The sequence below is a fragment of the Xenopus laevis genome, chromosome 7L, assembly GCF_017654675.1.
Source record: "Xenopus laevis strain J_2021 chromosome 7L, Xenopus_laevis_v10.1, whole genome shotgun sequence".
In the NCBI taxonomy this organism is placed as follows: Eukaryota; Metazoa; Chordata; class Amphibia; order Anura; family Pipidae; genus Xenopus; species Xenopus laevis.
Window position 1 is genome coordinate 69,607,583 of NC_054383.1, and position 20,138 is coordinate 69,627,720.

The window sequence follows — 20,138 nt, forward strand, 5'->3', positions numbered from 1 at the left end:
AAGGACTGGGCTACTGTTAGGACACCATGCCTGTGTTGTACACTTCTGTCCTAGGGACAGATTTATCAAAATGTGAGTTTAGAGATTACTAAATATAAACTCACCCACATTCTATTCATTCTTATGGGATTTTTAGAATTGTATTAATGGGTGGAAGTCACAACTCACCATTTTATAAATACGGTTCTAAGAATCCAATTGGAATGAACATAACACAAGTTTATTAACTTCCAAGGGCCAATTACCTGGACTGTAAGTTTGGGCCCTTGTTTCCCGACATAAACCTGGATATTTTCATAGATCGACATGCTGCTACTTAAAATATACTATGCTGTTTTTGTACAATATCCTAAAATGTCTGCAAATGTTGATGCAAATCCATTTAGTAGGCTATGTTCTTTCACAATTCTTTATCTTCCTGATTTCTCTTTCTTTCCTCATATCATCTAAACATTGGATCTTTTTACATCTATTTAAACAAAAAATCAAGAATCTATTCAAAAACTACTCTAGTCTTGAATACTTGTCTTGCTTTGATATAGGCATCAGAGCAATCTGCCATCCAACCTATCCACTTGAGCAAGGTTCAAATTCAAGAAAGTTTAAAATTAAAGCAAAATGCCGATTGGTTGCTATTGGCAACTGCACTAGTGCAGTTTAGCGCCTATGTTACTAATGAATGCTTGCATGTATTATTGTGGCAACAGTAAGCTCTACTCCAATGGTTTGCTTACTTGCTGATTCTCCTTCTAAAAGTCTGTTCATCAGAGCGTGCAACACAGCTAGGGGCATATTTATCATGCTGTGTAAAACAGTGGAGAAATATATAGCCAGCGATGTTGCCCATAGCAACCAATCAGATCTTTACTTTTGTTTTCTAACCATAGATGCACAGATCCTATCCTATTTTCAGATCGTGTGTGGAGAGTGCCGACATCTTTCGTCCGACGGAGATCGGTCATTTGGTCAATCGGACAGCTTTGATTTTGACCCGACCAATCCCGCCGGAGCCCATTGCGCATCGTAATCTGATCGTTCGGCCAAACGTTCAGATTACCCCCGATATAGCCATGCTCATTAATGGCATATCAGGGAAAGATCCGCTCATTTGGAGATGTCGCCAAACAAGCGGATCTTTGCGTCTATGGCCACCTTAACTTGTGACTGTTGAAATACAATTGCTGATTGCTATGGGCAACATCACCGGCGATGTTTTTCTCATGTTATTTACACAGCATGATAAATAGGCCCCCCTAGACAAAATAAATGAGAGGTTGCTCTTATGGTGGACCATTATACATTTGACATGACAGGTCTTAGTAACCAGTGCTACAGTTGTTCATCTTCGAACAGACTATTTATAATCTATCATTTAAAAAAATATTTAATGAGCGAGAAACTGGTTTACTGAGAATATTTTTTAATCGGATACGAATAAAACCAACATAAAACAGACATTTAAAACACAAACACATGAAAAACACTGCAGCTGGAATGATAATGTGAAGTTCTGGCGTGGCCATAGCGAAGAGCTTATCACTAAATTATGTAAAATGATTTGGAGTTTTGAGCACTACTAACATGCAGTGCTTTATAAAATGATGCAGGCACTGCTCCAGAGAGCTAACACTTTAGCATTATATAAGGAGGCACACATAAGTGTGGACCACTTAAATAATATTTCTATTTAGAGATAGTGGGTTTGATGCTTGTGACTACATCAAATCAGAGTGGGAAATTAAAAAGTGCTAATTTCTTTTATCTGAACCCACCCATTTCACATTAACATGTATATATATTTTCATTTGTATATTGGTGCCGGATACAGAATTTAAATACTGTGAAATACATTGTCCATAAAAACAATTTAAGGTATCCATTTGATCATTCATATTTTCAATGGTTAAAGCAAGGCTGATTCGCTATCTTTCACAGAAAATTGTGACCAAATTGTAATTGTGGGATGTTGCTTTGCCTCTGTTACAAAAAGTTCTGCATATGTACTAAGAATACATTATGAATTATCTGATGGCTATAACAGTGCAGCACATCTAAGGCATCTAAGGGCACAACCAATAGAAACCAGTCAATAATGATGATGGTATGCAGTAGCTGTAACCATTTTTCAGGCTGGTGACAAACAATTGCAGCAACCACCATGGCTTCTACATTTAAGGGGATTTGCCAGTAAATTCAAATGAATAAGCATTAAAAATATATTATCTGGCCCCCCCCCCCTCCCCAATATTCCAGTCCCTTGACAACAGACGTGCTTAACAAAATGCCATTTTCATTTTGGAATGATTTGGAATATTAATGGAAACACAGTATTTTGGCATAACCAATTATTTTGAGATTTTATATAATTAAACAATCCTATGCTATCTAACAATGAAGAGGTTATGTAGACTGTTGGTGCCCCAGGAGTGATCAGAACTGGGTAAAGTGGGCAGAACAGGCATAGAAAGGTGCTTTCCTAGCACTTGTAAAACAGAAGCTAAGAATTAGAGGGCATGTCTCATTTGTAAAAATGCTGATTTAAAATACTGTTTGCTGCTCTCCCAATTGAGCGATCTCTGAAAACCTTGGGGTTTTAAGGCTGATAAGCCTAATAAACTAATAAGGCAATGAGAGCATAAAAAAAAAACGAAAATGTGAAAGGACAAATACTCCGCCCTTCCCCCATTTTGCTGAATGTAAAATAGCAGCCCAAAGAGAGGATTTGTTTTGCCTGGTATGAGAGACTGGTCTCATCCCTTTGCCAGCAATGAACCACTGATAGTCTGTGCCAAGGTGTTAGGCACGGGGGTGTGAGTGGAATAGGAGAAGTCCATTCATATCTGAACAGTGAGACCTGCCAGTTTTAGGACAAGATGTCACTCATGCTCTTGTTCAACTGCAGCAGCACCGCTGTGTTGTGGTCTGGTCTCTGGGTGACTTGTTCCCTCAAATCGCTGAGAGGCAATGGCTGCTTGGTGGGACATACTCTTTCTTACAATGTCACCTTTTCGCCATAACACAATCTCCTAAAAATAAGAGTTGCAAAGTGTCACTAACATGATTATGACCATCTTCTTTGTATCACTACAATATGTATAAATGAATGGCCAAATAAACTTATAAACCTTACTTTTTAATTTTACACATCATTGGTGTGAAGTCTGGAAGTGCTACAGAAACCACATTTTCCATTCCTTATAATCTCTGTGACTCATTGATACATTTGAGAAAAGATGGCTCAGATGTGGTCTACCTTAGGGAAACTAATGTGACTGTTGTGCAAGTCTTTCCATCAACACCTTGGGAAGGTACGGCTAGGGCAAGATGATAGATTACATTGAGAATCCGCTGCCCTCCTAGCCTTTTGAACTGCTTGCGGATTTTAGCACAAAAGCACAATGTTGTGTTCTGCCTGCCCCCTACTGGAAACAATGATTCCGGGTGCAGGCAGACCAGGAGCAGCTGATTCTCGGCCTGCGTTCCGCCATTGTCTGGCCCTGACCTACAGGGACTTATAATATTCAAAAAGCTCTGTATATAGTGATACGTATGAATAGAATTGCATTGAACTACCAAAAAGGAAACTAGTGACATCCATCGTGGATGTTTGCTTATATCACAAAATGTAATTTGCAAAGAGACACAGTATGCAATTTATTTTTTTGTTTTAGGACAAAAATACACTATGTGGCCATAAATATAGGATTACCACAAGGCTGAATATCTTATTGTTTAGTATTAATAACATGTTAAACATACCGTAGTTCTACTAACCTGCTGTTTGAAATAACGCCTTTCCTCCTCATCTATAAGCACCAGGTTTAGGTAATAGCGCACACTGAACTTCTTATTGATGTCCCTCATAGTTGGAGTCAGTTCATAACCAGCTAAGAATAGCCGGATAGGTATTGATTCCCCTACAGACAAAGAAAATGGAGCACCATTCGGAATGCATTTTAAAGCAAAAAAGTGACTGCAATATATTTGTTACAACAGCAAGCAATTATTAATAATAGGATTATAAACTATTCTGAATCACAGAAATGAACCACGGTGGAAGGGGATCCTGTTTTTCTTGCTTGCTACAATCACTCACCTCTTACTGGCGCACCATCCATGATCTCATACTTGGCAATTGTGTCATTTTCGTGGTAAACATTTGGTCCGGTTCCTGTAGTTTCCCTCTTAATTATATCTATTTCCATGTGCTTAATCTTAATTCGTACAAGGAGGAAATATATTTTTCCCACAATGACATCTTTGAGGTGATATCTGAAACAAATGTAGGTTGTTCATTTTGTCTCAAACCTTTAGGAGTTTTGCCATCACACCGTATATACAAAATTCCACACTGCTGTTAAGAGTATGTAAAAAAAAAAAAAACTGCTTTATAAATTTTGATAGCCCTTTCCCACAAGATTTATCAGAGTTTAAGACACAGTAACAATAAATACCCATTAAACAAACACTAAATCAGATCAGTGGTTGGCTGATTGCTCCCTGTTGCATAATAAATTAAACTGTAGTTCCTTTGGTGAGTCGCACACATGATCGTAATATTTCAGTCACAATTTGAACAAGCCAGATTTAATGTGAGCAGGATGTAGCCAGGTGATCCACGAGCAAAGGTCTATAAAGATGCCCTCAGACAGGTGAACAGGCTGCTCAAAAGGTGTAGAAGTCAGCACCCACTAGCACATTTACCCCCATATGAAATATATGGCACTAAGTTTGCCCAGGAGCAGCAAGCCATAGCAACCAATAAGAGGTTTGCTTTTAAACAGGTGACCAGGAAATGCTACCTTCCGATTGGTTGCTATAGGTTACTGCTCCTGGGCAAACGTAGGGCCTTTTATTACATAACCCCCATAGAGACCAAAACAATACCCCATTATTAATAGCTAATCGTGATTGAATGAAGGGCCCTCTTTAGCTCCTGTATCAATCCATTTTTTTATGTATTTATGTTTAAAGTATACACTTATATGGGCAGATTTATCAAAGTGTGAGATTAGGGTTCTATTCATACCAAATGGATTTTACTGAAGTGCATTTATCAATGGGTGAATGTTAGAATTTGCCTCGAAACGTGTGTCGGTACTACCTCCAAAATGTATACAATTTCTTTTAAAGTAATTGTTCAGTATAAAAATAAAAACTGGGTAAATGGATAGGCTGTGCAAAATGAAAAATATACATAACAGAACACTACTTCCTGCTTTGCAGCTCTCTTGGTTTCCACTGACTGGTTACCAGCCAGTAACCAAACAGTGACCTCAGGGAGGGCACATGGGCCATAACTGTTGCTTTTGAATCTGAACTGAATCAATTGCAAACTCACTGAACAGTTATGTCCTGTGTGGTCCCCCTTCAAGTCGCTGTCTAACTCAGAGTTAAAGATCTGAAAAGCAAGTTGAATTCTGGTTATTACGTATATTAGACATCCAGTCACTCCAGCCTTTATAGATTACATTTTTGCTAACTACTATTAGAAACATATTTTATTTTGCATAGCCTATCTATTTCTCCTGTTTTTATTTTTACACTGGACTGTTCCTTTAAGAGTTTTAAATATTCTGGTACTATTCAATAGATATACAGGGGTTGGTGTTTATATCACGCGCAACACTGTTTCTCACTGATTCTTATTCTATCCAAGGTGCAGTGGATTTGTGGTCTTATAGGGAAGATAGTTTATCTCCACAATAGATAGGGAAGGTAAAAATAGTGATCATGGTCCCCAGTGTCCTGCCTTCTACCTTGTGTGGTGTCCCAGGGTTTAGAATAAATATTAGTTAGTAGCAATCAAGACAGCTCCACCTCTACTCTATTTTCCTTTTCAACTTGAGTTTGGATCAGTTTACACAGCATCGGTACACCAATTTGTTTTTTAATTCATGATTAATAACAGCAATAATATAATTTGATTCATTTGAATGAATCAGACATTTGATTTATTCACAGTATAAAAGATACTTAATTGATGATTAATTAATTTAGCACTCTGCACTTTTTTGCACATATATATAATTTCATCAATTGCTTTTTAATTCCAATTTATTTAAAATTATAGTGTCATTTCATAACTGATTTTAAAAGAATCAGATAACATCTATATATAGTAACATAGTATATTATTGATTCACGATTAATTGATTCAGCATTTAGCACTTTAGGTTATTCAATTGTATATAACTCTTCTCGCGCTTGTTGGATTGTTGAATCACTACTGAAGGGGGGTTACTTTACTTGGTTATAAACGTTAGAATTCTCCATTTAATAAATACGCTTGTAAAAATCCCATAGGACTGAACAGAAAGTGGGTCAGTTTTTCTTTTAAACTTTTAATCTTACACTTTAATAAATCTTCCCCTTAAATTGTACAGTGGCGTGAATATGTTGGTTGTAAACAAACACCGGTCCTGATTCTTTTGTGATTATTACTATAGATCCTGGGGTGCCAAATAAAGGCTATGATTGGCAGTAAACGTGGTTTTTATGTAACCAATGTAACCAAAACTTGCCTCCAAACCAGGAATTAAAAAATAAACACCTGCTTTGAGGCCACTAGGAGCAACATTCAAGGGTTGGTGAGAAACATAGCCACTGGTTGGGTAACACTACTCTAGATCTAAGTCCATAAAGTTGAAAAACAAGGACAGGAGTACCATGAAAATCACAACTCTTTCAAGAAATGAAACAGAATTTTCACAATAGACTTATTCATGTTTCATAAATCTACACTACTTTGCACAACGGATCTATCATCTTCAGACAGAATTAACCCTTGGATTTAGAGAAAATGCAGACCATTAAATATCAGTTTCCTACTCATACTTACTTGGACTTGTTGTACTCAAACTCAATGTGAAGACAATCCTCAATACCAACCTCCATCTTGATTGAAGAATTTAGCTCTGGGTAAGTGCTTAAGGTATGAACAACAATATCCATTTCCTTTACAACATCATTAAGACGGCGACTGAGAGTTGCACGCAAGAAATACCTGAATAAGGTAACACGGATATGGTAAGCTCCAACATAACGTTTACAGATTCTATGAATACTGCACAGTGTTGCAAGAGCCAAACAAACCAAGTGAAAATAATGTTATTAGTTAAGTCTGCAGTTGCACATGAGCAAATGGTAAGCCAGTCAAATACAAATTCATTATAAAAATGAATGTAAATTGTATTTGACTGCAGTGATGTACACAAAATGAAGTAAGTCACTCAGAGTCTTTCACGATATAACTTTCACCAGGTTTTAATAGATGTATATCACCCAAACAAGGACCGGGTGGAGGACTTGCTGCAAAGGAAATGGCAAAATGTTTACCTGTTAGCCCCATTTGATTAATACTGTTCTAAAAATCTCAAAGAATGAATAGAACGTGGGTGAGTTTTAATTTATTAAGCTCTATGCTCAAGTTTTGATAAATCTGCCCCCTAAGTGTATGATTATGGTTAATAGCAGAAGTACAGATATGTGAAAGCCACTATCCTTGTAATTGGAATGATAGACCATCCAGGAAACTATAAATTTTCATAGAAATTCTGATAATTTATGTATCAAAGAACTTTATCTTCCATTTTGCAGTGTACAGACAATGATGCACATGCATAGATTTTTCTCCATAAAACCATTATGAAAAGGAGTATTATTAGCGATATCTGTATCTTCCACTCAATTCCTAGAAATTTTTCTTCATCTGCTTCTGAAAACATACTAAAAACACAAGTTACAGACCAGCACAAAATAGTCACAATCACCATACCTTAATTTAACATTCTGACCAGTGTATGATTCATAGGGCTTTTCCACGTGGGTAAATTCAAAGTCAAAGCTCTGAGACTGAGAAATCTCTCCAGGTCGAGCCAAATCCTTCACTAAAGATACAAACTCGTGGTGATTTCCACGATCATAATACAACTCTGAAAGAAAAAAAAAAAAACATGGGTATGATAAGACTGGGTCAAAAGACTTTCAAAATAAGTTTTCAAACACAATTTTAAGGCAGATTTAATAAGGGAAGAGAAGAACTCAGCCTGAAGGACAGTAAGAAGAGCAATCTAGGGTAACTGCTGGTAGCTCACAGAGTGACTAATATAAGAATCTATATATAGATATATATATATAGATAGATAGATATAGATATATATATAGATAACCATTTTATAAGCGGATTGGGACCTGACCAAATGTTTATGTAAAAAGTGGTGCTTAAAGCTTAGTATGCCCATATACCAGTAATGTTTATTTTACTGAAATCAGAGCATGGGGAACTACACTCATTCATTTTAGGTTTATAAAACCTTTGGCATTTATCATTTACACTGCATCAGTAAAAAGAAATGTTATGATGAATCTATTCACTGATACAGGTGGTTATTTATATTTTGCACCATCCTTAAAGAAGCAACCCATTGAGAAACCCCGAGATTATATTATACAGCGACTATGAAACTCACGGTCTCCAAGCCTTAAAAAATCTTGGAAATAGTAACAAAACAGCCATCACACTGACTTGGTTAAGAGATCATGGACGCTGTCATTTACCTTGCACTTTAAATTCAAGTCCGCTGTATGCAACTTCAATCCGACTGACCGTTACATGTGATAACATTCTATGGCAAACACATAGAGATGCCAGTACAGTTAGTAACCAAGTAGAAGCTATTAATAACATAGCAAGCAACAATAACTTGAGAACATTAAAGGAACAGTTCGGTCTAAAAATAAAAACTGGGTAAATTGATAGGCTGTGCAAAATAAAAAATGCTTCAAAAAATGTAATGTATAAAGGCTGGAGTAACTGGATGTGTAACATAACAGAACACAACTTCCTGCTTTTCAGATCTCTAACTCTGAGTTAGTCAGTGACTTGAAGGGGGGCCACATGGGACATAACTGTTCAGTTAGTTTGCAATTGATCCATAACATGCTCAGATTCAAAAGCAAACAGTTCTGGCCCTCCCTCAAGTCAGTGGAAACCAAAAGAACTTCATAGCAGGGAGTAGTGTTCTGGCTATTAAGACACCCAGTCACTCCAGCCTTTATACATTACATTTTTGCCTAACTAACTATATTAGAAATATTCTTTGTTTTGCACAGCCTATTTATTTACACTGTTTTTATTTTTACACTGAACAATTCCTTTAAATGATGCAATATCTATTTAATCTATGCAATGACTTTCTTAGCGTTAAAATCTTATATTGCCTATTTAGGCCGGAGCTGCGGAGTCGTAAGCAATTTTGGGTATCTGGAGTCGGAATTACCAAAAATGTACTGACTCCGACTACTAATAACTATAAATATAAGCACTGAAAATAATCAAATCAGATTTAAGAGCTTCTATGAAGGAGTATATGGCAGGAACAATTTGATCCTAAGAACAATACTTTAGTTGATTTGGATTGTATGTATCAGCTATTCTACAGCTATATGCCAGGTTCATTTAATATATAAATTGTTATAGGTTTTCCAGTTGTTTTTGTTTTATGCAGTTTAACTTTTGTTTAGAATAACCAAAGGATGCTGTTTATATTTTTGAGCTTTGTCAGTGATAAAATGCCTTGTATGGTGTGTACTTAACATGAAAATACATTAGTATATTAAAGGAACAGTAACACCAAAATATGAAAGCATTTTAAAGTAATTAACTGTTAGAATGCACTGGTAAAAGTGGTATATTTGCACAGGACACATAAATAACAGATAAAACAACATTGTATTGGACAGGGCTTTTCTGTTATGTGCTATGTAACCTGTGCCTTTTCTCATTTTTTCTTGCTTGAAGAGCTGCCCCATGGCTACACACCAGCTTGTTTATATAAACTATAGTAGTGTTTTTTACCAGTTTTACCAGAGTAGAGCAACAGTACGTTATATTTTAATTACTTTGATACACTTTCCGTTTTCAGTACTACTGTTCCTTAACAAAAAAAAAAAGAGCAGTTGGAGTTGGAGGTACCATCAAATATGGAGTTGGATTTAGACACCAACTCCGCAGCCACGATTTAGGCAAATGTTAACTTTTCTGCTCTGGTGTGTGCTTATGAAGAAGAGAATGAGAATGAAGAAGTTGGCACATGAAAGCATTTGAACAACAATAAAAGGAAATATAGGCAAAAAAAATTAAAATGAAGTATAAGCAAAGGAAAGAACAATAATGCAACTACAAATATGGGTACTGTAATCCAGAATGCTCTTGGCCTGGAGTTTTCGTAATTTGGGTTTCCCTAGGTGCTTCACCTTTAAATTCATTTTTAGTATGTTATAAAATATCAAATTCAAAGCAACTTTTCAATTGGTCTTCATTTATGCTTGTTTTATAGTTTAATTATTTATATTTAATTATCTTTCAAATGGGAGTCACTGACCCCATCTAATAACAAATGCTCAGTAACGTTACCAATGTTTAGTTAATGCCACGTTTTATTGCTCATATTTAAATTCAGGTCCTATCCTAGAGTAACCTAGCAACCAGATTGCTGAAATTGTAAACTGGAGAGCTGCTAAATTAAAAACCTAAATAACTCAAAAACCACAAATAACAAAAAATTTAAATCAATCAAATTTTCTCAGAATATCATTCTCTACATCATATTAAAAGTTTACTGAAAGGTGAACAGCCCCTTTAAGTCTAGTAAAAAGTAATTTAAACATTTAGTAAACCCAATAGGATTGTTTTGCCTTCAATAAGGATTAACTATCATTTAGTCGGGATCAAGTACAAGGTACTGTTTTATTATTACAGAGAAAAAGGAAATATTTTTAAAAAATGTGAATTATTTGATTATAATGGAGTCTATGGGAGATGGCCTTCCCGTATTTCGGAGCTTTCTGGATTATGGGTTGCTGGATAATGGATCCCACACCTGTATTCAATTTACAAGGAAAAGGCATAACAACAAAATTAACAAATGCTAAGTTTGTCTTTACATTGAAAGGACAGTATAATTAACATATAATTCTAAATAAGTTTATGTGAAAACACAATGAATATACATAACTACAGTTTCCATATGCATTATGGCACTTCCATATATTTTGTTTCTAGCACACTGGGGAAAATGTCTATTTCCATGCATCTGTGTCAAGTGGCTGTAACCTGCATGGAAACATTTGCAGAAAATGGCATATTCAGGTCTATTTGCTCTTCTGACCTACTAAATACCATATCTGCTCTTAGTCCTGTGCTATTTTCAGAGCTCTCTGGTGTACAAGCACAATATGTGAGCCTTCTCCAGCCCTGGGATACTCTCAGCATGTGACTATTATCTATGTTGTGCAAGCAGTTGGGCTACTGCATGCTCAAGTAGCTAAAAAACTCTTTTCTAACCTTACATGAGGATTATTTTTATATGTATTCCCCCCAAGAGTTCAGCAAAAACTAAACACTTTAAAACAATAAAAGGAAATAGATGACACACCCTTATGTATCCTGTATTTACAATACACATCTGTAAGATATTCCTCCTAGGTTTAATAACTATAAAAAATGCAATGGATACATATTTTTGCCTCTTTTTAGATGCCTGGTAAAACCTCATCTTGAGTATACAGTGCAGTTTTGGGTCCCCTTTTCTTTTAATGAGCTGGACAGGGTGCAACAGTGCAGTTTTGGGTCCCCTTTTCTTTTAATGAGCTGGACAGGGTGCAGTGACGGACAACTAAACTGGGAAACGGGTTGGAAAAATCAAACTATGAGGAAAGATTGTCATGGCTGGGGTTATTTTTTCTGGAGAAAAGGCGCTTGCGAAGGGACATGATTACTCTTTAGTAATCAGATCATTATCAGTTACAGATAGCAGAGAATCTATTTCACAAAGAACAAAACAGAGAACCACCCCTTTTGATTTGAGGAACTTTGCTTCATTTGAAGCAGTGAAAACAGCTCTTCACAGTGAGGTTGTGATGGCAGATTCTATTAATGGCATTAAATGAACAATTCAGTGTAAAGATAAAACTGGCTAAAAAGATAGGATGTACAACATTCAGCCAAAAACATACCGTAATCTGTAAAGGTCTTTAGTAAACAAAGAATACTGCTTCCTCCTTTGCATCTCTCAGTCAGTCAGCAACAGTCTAACCTGTCAGTCAATCAACATCCAAGGCTATAATGATCTCAATATCAACAGTCAGTTTAGTATAGGTATGTGTGTATATATTAGGGATTCAATGAATCCACTATTTTGGCTGTATCCTTCATGAAAGATTCAGCCCAATACCAAACCGAATCCTAATTTGAATATGCAAATTAGGGATGGGAAGGGGAACATTTTTTTACTTCCATGTTTTGTGACAGAAAGTTAAATGATCTCCCTTCCTGCACCTAATTTGCATATGCAAATAAGGGTTTATGCAAAATTTATTTAGGAACTATGGACTAACTTTTCGGCCCCACCCTTTGAGAAAGGCCCCGAGTGGGGCTGAAACGTTAGTCCATAGTTCCTAAATAAATTTATTATTTGATATTTTTAAGACCTGTGAGTGCTGACCTTCTTTTTTGTTTTTATATATATGAGTGTATAGATAGGTCTGTATAGGTAGGTCTGTATAGGTATTAGTGATGTGATGTGCGGGCCGAACCGAGACCAACACGTCTCCTCCTGCCTGTCCGCTATCTCTACCTGGATGTCGCAACGCTACCTTAAATTAAACCTCTCTAAAACTGAAATGGTTCTCTTTCCTCCAACTAACACCAGTAGCATCCATCATAGTTAACGATTCCACTATCACCCGCTCTCCCCAGGCCCGGTGCCTTGGGGTTATCCTAGATTCTGCCCTGTCATTCACTCCTCATATCCAGTCACTTATTAAATCATGTCACTTCCACCTAAGGAACATATCCAAAATACGATCATTTATCACCCAAGACGCTGCCAAAATTCTTATTCACTCTCTCATCATATCGCGTCTAGACTACTGTAACTCTCTTTTAATTGGCCTCCCCCTCCAGAGACTGTCACCTCTCCAGTCCATAATGAACACTGCTGCCAGGCTCATACACCTCAGCAACCGCTCCTCCTCTGCCTTGCCATTCTGTCAATCCCTGCACTGGCTTCTATTACCTTTCAGAATCAAATTCAAATTAATGACACTGACTTTCAAAGCACTTCATAACTCTCCCCCACCCTACATCTCTGAACTCATCTCTATATACTCACCCACTCGCTTACTATGCTCCTCTACTGACCTACTACTCAACTCTTCTCTCATTACCTCCTCACATGCTCGCATTCAAGACTTTGCAAGGCCTGCACCCCTCCTCTGGAACGCTCTCCCACGGTCTGTCCGACTTTCTCCCAACCTTTCTGCTTTCAAGAAATCTCTGAAAACGCACTTCTTTCGAGAAGCCTACCCTCACTCTGCTTAACTACCAAACGCAACCCCACATACAATACCACATTTCTCACCCACTTAATTCGATCTTGCCCAATCCCACACCTTGTGTATTACTCCCTTCCCTTTAGACTGTAAGCCTATGCATAGGGCCTTCCTCACCTTTTTGTACCTGTATTGATTGTGATGTTTGTTACTCCATATATTCTATGTATGTAATTCATGTGATGTAGTTGTATAATCACATTTACTTTACAGTGCTACGCAATATGTTGGCGCTATATAAATACATGTTAATAATAATAGTAATATGTCTGCACCTTCCAACCTGTTTCTGAAAATGCCACCGCCATTTTTGTAAAGAATTAGCTGTTTGCTTCTTTTATTAAACGCTAATTCACATGCACTGTAAATTCCTGACAGGAGGGCGTCATTGCATACATCACACAAACTTAAAGCACAGAAAAAGTCCACGAGCATCTGCCTTTACAGTAATATGTTTTTTCTTGCAACTCGCTTCACTCTGGTTGCGCCCGCTCAAATGCTGCCAGAAGCTCTATTGAGAATAAATTACACAGAGGAATGAATCATCGTCATACCAACAGGACACTTTCATTCCTATTGGCTAGGGGCTGCCTACCTGGGGCCAGGAATGACTTGCATGTAAAAGTGTCTAGGTAGACATAAGCAAAGAAGTAAGTGCCCATTTGGCATGAAGCGAGTTAGGACACACATGTCCTAATAAACATTTTTACATTTTAAAACTACTTTTACTACTGCATTTACTATTGGTGGGTCTTTTCACCTATTGGGAGTTTTACAGATTTCATACCTTTTTTGGTACCTCATATCTGGATTGTACTCTTTTAAAAGAACCAATGAAACCCCTTAATGCCCAACTTAAGCTACAGTGCAACCTGTTGGGGACTGAAACATTGAGAAAAATAAAGATTTGGAAGATTGATTCGGCGAGTCCTGTGAGTGACGTTCTTCTGCACTGTATATATATATCTCGTATATACTTGAGTATAAGCTGACCCGAGTATAAGCCGAGGTACCTAATTTTACCTACAAAAACTAGGAAAACGTATTGACTCGAGTATAAGCCTAGGGTGAGAAATGCATTTTAGGACATCTTCAGCAGAACACACACACCTGATACCGACTGTGTGCAGGTGCCAGCGAACTACAAGCCAGTGAACTACAAGCCAGTGAACTGCGCACAGTGGGGGCTGAAGCTGAAGGAGGGCTGGAGAGAATGAGGTTGAACATAGTTGTGTGGCCAGACCAGATATGACAGGAAAGTTTCAGCAAGTTCTACTCCGCACACACTCACCTCCACGGTCTGTCCCAGCTCCACATCAAATCCCACCACACACACAGCGTGCAGCCAAGGGGAGAAGTGATGCCAGGGAAGTGCTAAGGGATTCCTCGTCGCTTACTGTGTCCCATCCATTCCCGGAATGGACTCCTCTCCCTGCTCAGTCTCCCCCCCCTCCGTCTCATTAAACAGCCACAATACGACACCTCCCGCGTCACACGCACTTGCCAGGAGACATCCGCGCTACCTGATGACGCACTGAAGCCATCAGAGAAGCGGACTTCCGCCAGGATATGGGTGAGAGAGCAGGAGCTCCTGAAGCGCAGCCTTTCACGTATTGACTCGAGTATAAGCCGAGGTAGAGTTTTTCAGCACATTTTGGGTGCTGAAAAACTCGGCTTATACTCGAGTATATACGGGATGGATGGATGGATGGATGGATGGATGGATGGATGGATGGATGGATGGATGGATAGATAGATATACACACTATACACACACATAGAATTTATCGGCACTCACCAATCACGTAGCAATTTGCTGGTTGCTAAACAAAATTGGACAACGGCTCCAGATGAGCCGAAACGCGTTGATACACCAAGCACAAATAAAGACTTGCTGATATACGCTTTATGGTGGTTGCTGGGACTGTTAAGCTGATCTCAGCTCTCTTTAAAGAAGACATTTTGTGTAAAAAATAAGAATGTACCAGTGTGTTACACTCATTTAGATATAGAAGAATTGTGCTTTAAAAAGTAGCATTTCAGGCGGATTTATTGAATATTTCTGTAAAAGCCCTCCCTTCCTGCTCCCTGAATTCCCAGGTTGTGCCACACTTTTGGCAGGTCTCTAGCAGTTATGGACAAGAGTGGGTATTTCAGCCCATCATAAAAAGGCCAATGATTAATGTATAATGCACATACATACGCACAACGAGAAGAAATAGCTGGTTGTTATCCCATTCTGCATAAATGTTATGCCCCAAACCCCTGCCTATACCATTCACGTCGGCTATTACCACGTTGGTAGCAAAGATCCACGCACTCAGCTCACCGATTTGCCCTATGAACTCTATTTTCAGCCCCTGGTGCTCCAGCCTTTTGCCCGGGTTTCGGAGATTGACAGTAACTCGACCGGACACGGTCTCCCCATCGTAGAACAGAAAGTACTTCTCTTTCTTGCCGTCCTCCGTTTTATGCTCCGCCCGCCGGCGGCTCTCCCCATCTGTCAGAGCAATGTCCAGCTCCGCAGCCGGCCCAAAGCCAAAGAAGCTCATTGCGAAGGCTCAGGCAGAGAAGAGACGAAGTGAACTCTTCGTAGCCGCTACGGCAGAGCGGGGAATACAAGCAAGATGATGGTTGGATAATCTTAGCAAATAATTCCGTAGCTCCCGGCCTCTGTTACCTGGTACCCACGTAGAATACACAGCCGCATAAAGCAGCTGAGGAAACAGGCAAACATTATACGCAAGCGCAAAATGCAACATCTGCCAGAATCCAAGATGGCTGTCACGCTGAAACGCAAGTAAAGCGCAAGCCGAGCGAAATTGCATTTGATATTTGTACGGCACATCAGAAGTACGTCTGAATTTCGCCATATTGGTTAATGGCGCCTGTCATTTTTGGCGCTTGCGTAGAACGTATACCAGTAAATAACATGGCGGCATGAGTACCTAATTTCCCATTACGTATCACGTTCCATTTGTTAGTTCTTTTATTGACTCCTGGCGTTCTGAGATGATGTCACGACATCCTTCGCTCTGATTGGTTGATTCGTGTTTAGTTTTGGCGCTAGACTAGTAACGAGCGCCAGTAAGCAAGAAAGGCGTAAAGAAGCTTTTGCGATGGGTGACAGAGAAGCCGTGTTGCTTGAAGCCCTGAGCCGGTGCGGACTGCGTGGTCTGAGCCAGGGTATGTAGCACGGTGCGCCTATGTATTATTTAAAGAGTCCTCCACCCCAAAACTGTTTATTACATAATTCAGGAAAAAGGTAGTCCTATATAACTTTCCAATATGTGTAAATTTAACATTTCAGTGTTTTTAAAGTTAGTTGTAAATTTAATCGATATTTTGTTGCGGTATTTGTATGTTGATCTTTGTCTGTGTCAAGAATCACACCCTCCCCCATTCTAAATAGCTGCTTCTGCTACATTGTTTCATGTGTCAGAATCGGTGGTGCCGAGAACATGAACAGCTAGATATAGTAATTGCATTTACAAATACATTTAAAATCACTGATATTTTTTAATTATGAATAATGAAATAGAATGCTTTCAATTAATGCCACACAGTGGTCCTCATTTATCAACACTGGGCAAATTTGCCCATGGGCAGTTACCTATAGCAACCAATCAGTGATTAGCTTTTGAAAGCCAGCTGCAAGCAGAACAATTAATGCAGCAATCTTGATTGGTTGCCATGGGTTACTGCCCATGGGCAAATTTGCCCAGTGTTGCTAAATGGCCCCCAGTGTGTTTTAATTACCAAAATTATGTTGCAATAAACACGCAGGGCTTTGCCCGCATGCATTGAGCTCTGAGTGCCGGTTTTCTTCTTGCTAACCGTGTTTCATTTAGGGTTGCCGATCCCTTTTCAACTGTGCACCAGGCCAGCTTGTACCAGAGAGGCCAGGGTGTGCTGGTGGGTTTTGGAATTTGAATTACCAACTGTCCTGTATGTGTAGTATATGACCTGAATGGCAACTGTCCATCACCATGCAAATGTGACTTTTAGCCTTACCCCTAACATGAGTAACGTTTTGCAGTTTTTCATGCTTTTGTTTAATCAGTGCTGAATTTACCATATTATTATAATTATTATTATCACATACACAGTAAGTGTTGTGAGAGGGCCCTGGCCAGAAGAGCTTACAGAAATGTGTACTTTTAACAGTTTAAATGGCAGATTTTGAACCCCTCCTTCATAACTTCTAATAACTTTCTAATGGAATTTCAGCTATTTCTCCGATAATGCAACAACTTTTTGTCATTTTATTTCTTTGTACTTCTTTGCTTGTCCCTTAAGACATTTTTACCAGATTTAGGATTTTTTGCCCTTGTCAAATAATGGCATACACATATCTGTACTGTAAAATGTTTTTTATCGATTGAAAATATTTAATTTTATTTTTAATGTAAAAACAACCTCAGGGGGGGCGTGGTCTGGTCACTGATGTGAAAGCACGCACACTCTTGAGCTCCGCTGCAGACCCAGCTAATAACCCTGCTGAACCCACTTTTCTGGTGACATTTGTGAGCTGGAGGAACCCACAGAAGAGGCCCTTCCACAGAGAATACTAATGGGCCAGAATTGGGCACAAAAACGGGCGTCGGAGGTGGCAAACCGCTTAGAAAAATTTGCCCGCGAGTCTCCCCAAGATGGGGGCGGCAAGGCCCAAAAGGCCAAAGGACCTGCCTCGCGCCTTAGCGCGCCAGCTGTGCAGCCGGACGACAGTAATGGCTCGACTTCAGACTCTCCGGAATCCTCGGCAAAACCGACGTTGAGAGACATAATGTCGGAGATACGATCGGCGAATGAGGCTTGTACCACGCTTATTAATACGAAAACTGATGAGATCAAAATTGACCTGTCAATCATCAAACACGACATGCAAAAACTGAGGGAAAGAACGACGGCGGTCGAGTCCCGAGTAAGTACGCTGGAGGATTCCTGTAGAGAATTGCCTGAGCAGTACCAGGCGGTGAGAGAGATCATTGAGGACTGCCATAGAAAGTCAGATGACTTAGAGAACCGGCTTCGCCGGAGTAATCTACGGTTCATAGGCTTTCCGGAACAGGCTGAGGGATCGGCAGCGGAAACCTTTATTGAAACATGGCTAAGGGAAACCTTCGGAGTGGAACACCTTTCCGCCTCCTTCGTTGTTGAGAGGGTACACCGTATACCAACTAGGCAGCCTCCTCCGGGCGCACCTCCAAGGCCCATGATTGCGAAGCTGCTGAATGCTCGAGACCGAGATAAAATACTCTCCTTGGCGCGAGTACAGTCCCCCCCTGAGATTCCAGGCTGCCACGATTTCCATCTACGCGGATTACTCAATGGAGGTGCAGCGTCAAAGGGCTAGATTTCAAAGCGGGAAAACTCGTCTGAAAACAGCGGGCTACACCTATGCAATGCTGTACCCGGCTGCGTGCAGGCAGACGGCCGCACCTACTTCTTTACAACGCCTCAAGAGCTGAATCACTGGCTTGACGCGCAGGGAGCTCGTGCGTAGCTCGACACCGTCGAGATGTGGGGCCGCTCGACTGGTTCTCCAGACCCATGTAAGTACTGTGGATTACAATTCTTTTTTTGCCCAGGGGGTCCCTTCCTGTAACACTACATGTGTTATGCCTCGGGGGTGGGGCGGTGGAAGGCCCGGAGCCCTATACCTGTGCCCATTGTTGCCCTTTGGGGGACCGAGCTGCCACTCTTATTGTTCTGGGCACAACCTGGCATGCGAGGCACTATCATTTATGCAACCTGCGGAATGGGGCCCCCAGAAGATCGTGGGCTATCATGTTTAGACCATTGGGTCTGCGGCGGATCAAGATAGGAGCACATTGGATACTACAGTTCCTTTTTTTTTCATTCTTTGGCTTCGGCCTTTATTGCTGATGACAACAGAATTTTCCAGCCGTTACTCACGGCGTGGCTTGACTGTCCCCTAATCTAAAGTTAACATTGTGATGTTATGGGTTTAGTTCTACCTGCCGACACGGTGGTGCTAGAAGGGGTGGGGGTATCATTCTGGTTGGGGTGTTAAGTAGTGCACAGTTATTGCACAAAGTTGCTACTACTGTTTTTGCATTTAAATGTTTTACTCAAAGGAATGCTATGTTTCTAAACAATGTGCAGAATGTATACTCAGGCTTACTACAATTTATGAGGGAAGATGGCTATGAATATCACTAGCTGGAACGTGAGGGGTTTAAACTGTCCCATAAAGCGTAGGCTGGTCATGGACTGCTTGAAAAGGCATAACACGTCCATTGCCTTCCTACAAGAAACGCACTTGATAGGGTCTAAGGTATTAGCACTGAGGAGGCCTTGGGTTGGTTGGGCGTACCACGCCTGCTATTCTACACACTCTGCGGGTGTGACTACGCTAATAGGTAAATCAGTCCCGTTTAGATTTGACAGCATTAAATCGGACCCAAAGGGTAGATTCCTTTTGGTACACGGGTATATATACAACAGTGAGATTCTCCTGGCCAATATTTACATCCCTCCTCCCTTTGATCCGACTGCCTTGCACTCCCTGGCCGACCACTTAACCAAATATCCGCATGCCTTAGTTATTGCTGCTGGCGACTTCAATGAAGTCATGTCCCCTAACTTGGACAGACTGTGGAAGCATACTGATAGGTCTCCACCAACTTCTACTCCCCTAACTAAACTTATAGACTCCATGGCGCTGATTGACATATGGAGAGTGGCCAACCCTGGTAAAACGTTATTTTCTTGCTATA

At 39.7% G+C, this 20,138-nt stretch overlaps 2 protein-coding genes across 2 annotated transcripts in view; one reads left to right on the top strand and one right to left on the bottom strand.

The window, feature by feature from the left end:
* Nucleotides 1-1,403: 1,403 nt before the first annotated feature.
* vps26b.L (VPS26 retromer complex component B L homeolog) lies at nucleotides 1,404-16,055 on the bottom strand. The gene is made up of 6 exons (NM_001094031.1): nucleotides 15,725-16,055; nucleotides 7,778-7,934; nucleotides 6,842-7,006; nucleotides 4,097-4,272; nucleotides 3,775-3,917; nucleotides 1,404-3,026 (listed from the first exon to the last, which is right to left on the bottom strand). The coding sequence occupies exons 1-6, from the start codon at nucleotides 15,945-15,947 to the stop codon at nucleotides 2,877-2,879; spliced, it is 1,014 nt and encodes a 337-aa protein (NP_001087500.1). The 5' UTR covers nucleotides 15,948-16,055; the 3' UTR covers nucleotides 1,404-2,876.
* Nucleotides 16,056-16,412: 357 nt separating this feature from the next.
* Nucleotides 16,413-20,138, top strand: part of ncapd3.L (non-SMC condensin II complex subunit D3 L homeolog) — a 50,567-nt gene continuing 46,841 nt past the window's right edge. The window contains 1 exon segment of the mRNA NM_001089625.1: nucleotides 16,413-16,581. Coding sequence (NP_001083094.1) covers nucleotides 16,515-16,581 — 67 coding nt within the window. The 5' untranslated portion in view covers nucleotides 16,413-16,514.

Coding starts and splice junctions, on each gene's coding strand:
- vps26b.L (NM_001094031.1), bottom strand. CDS start 15,947: ATGAGCTTCTTTGGCTTTGGGCCGGCTGCGGAGCTGGACATTGCTCTG. Junction 7,935..15,724: donor AGAGTTCATAGGGCAAATCG/GTGAGCTGAGTG, acceptor TTTTTCTTTCAG/AGTTGTATTATGATCGTGGA. Junction 3,027..3,774: donor GGCGTTATTTCAAACAGCAG/GTTAGTAGAACT, acceptor TCTTATTTTTAG/GAGATTGTGTTATGGCGAAA.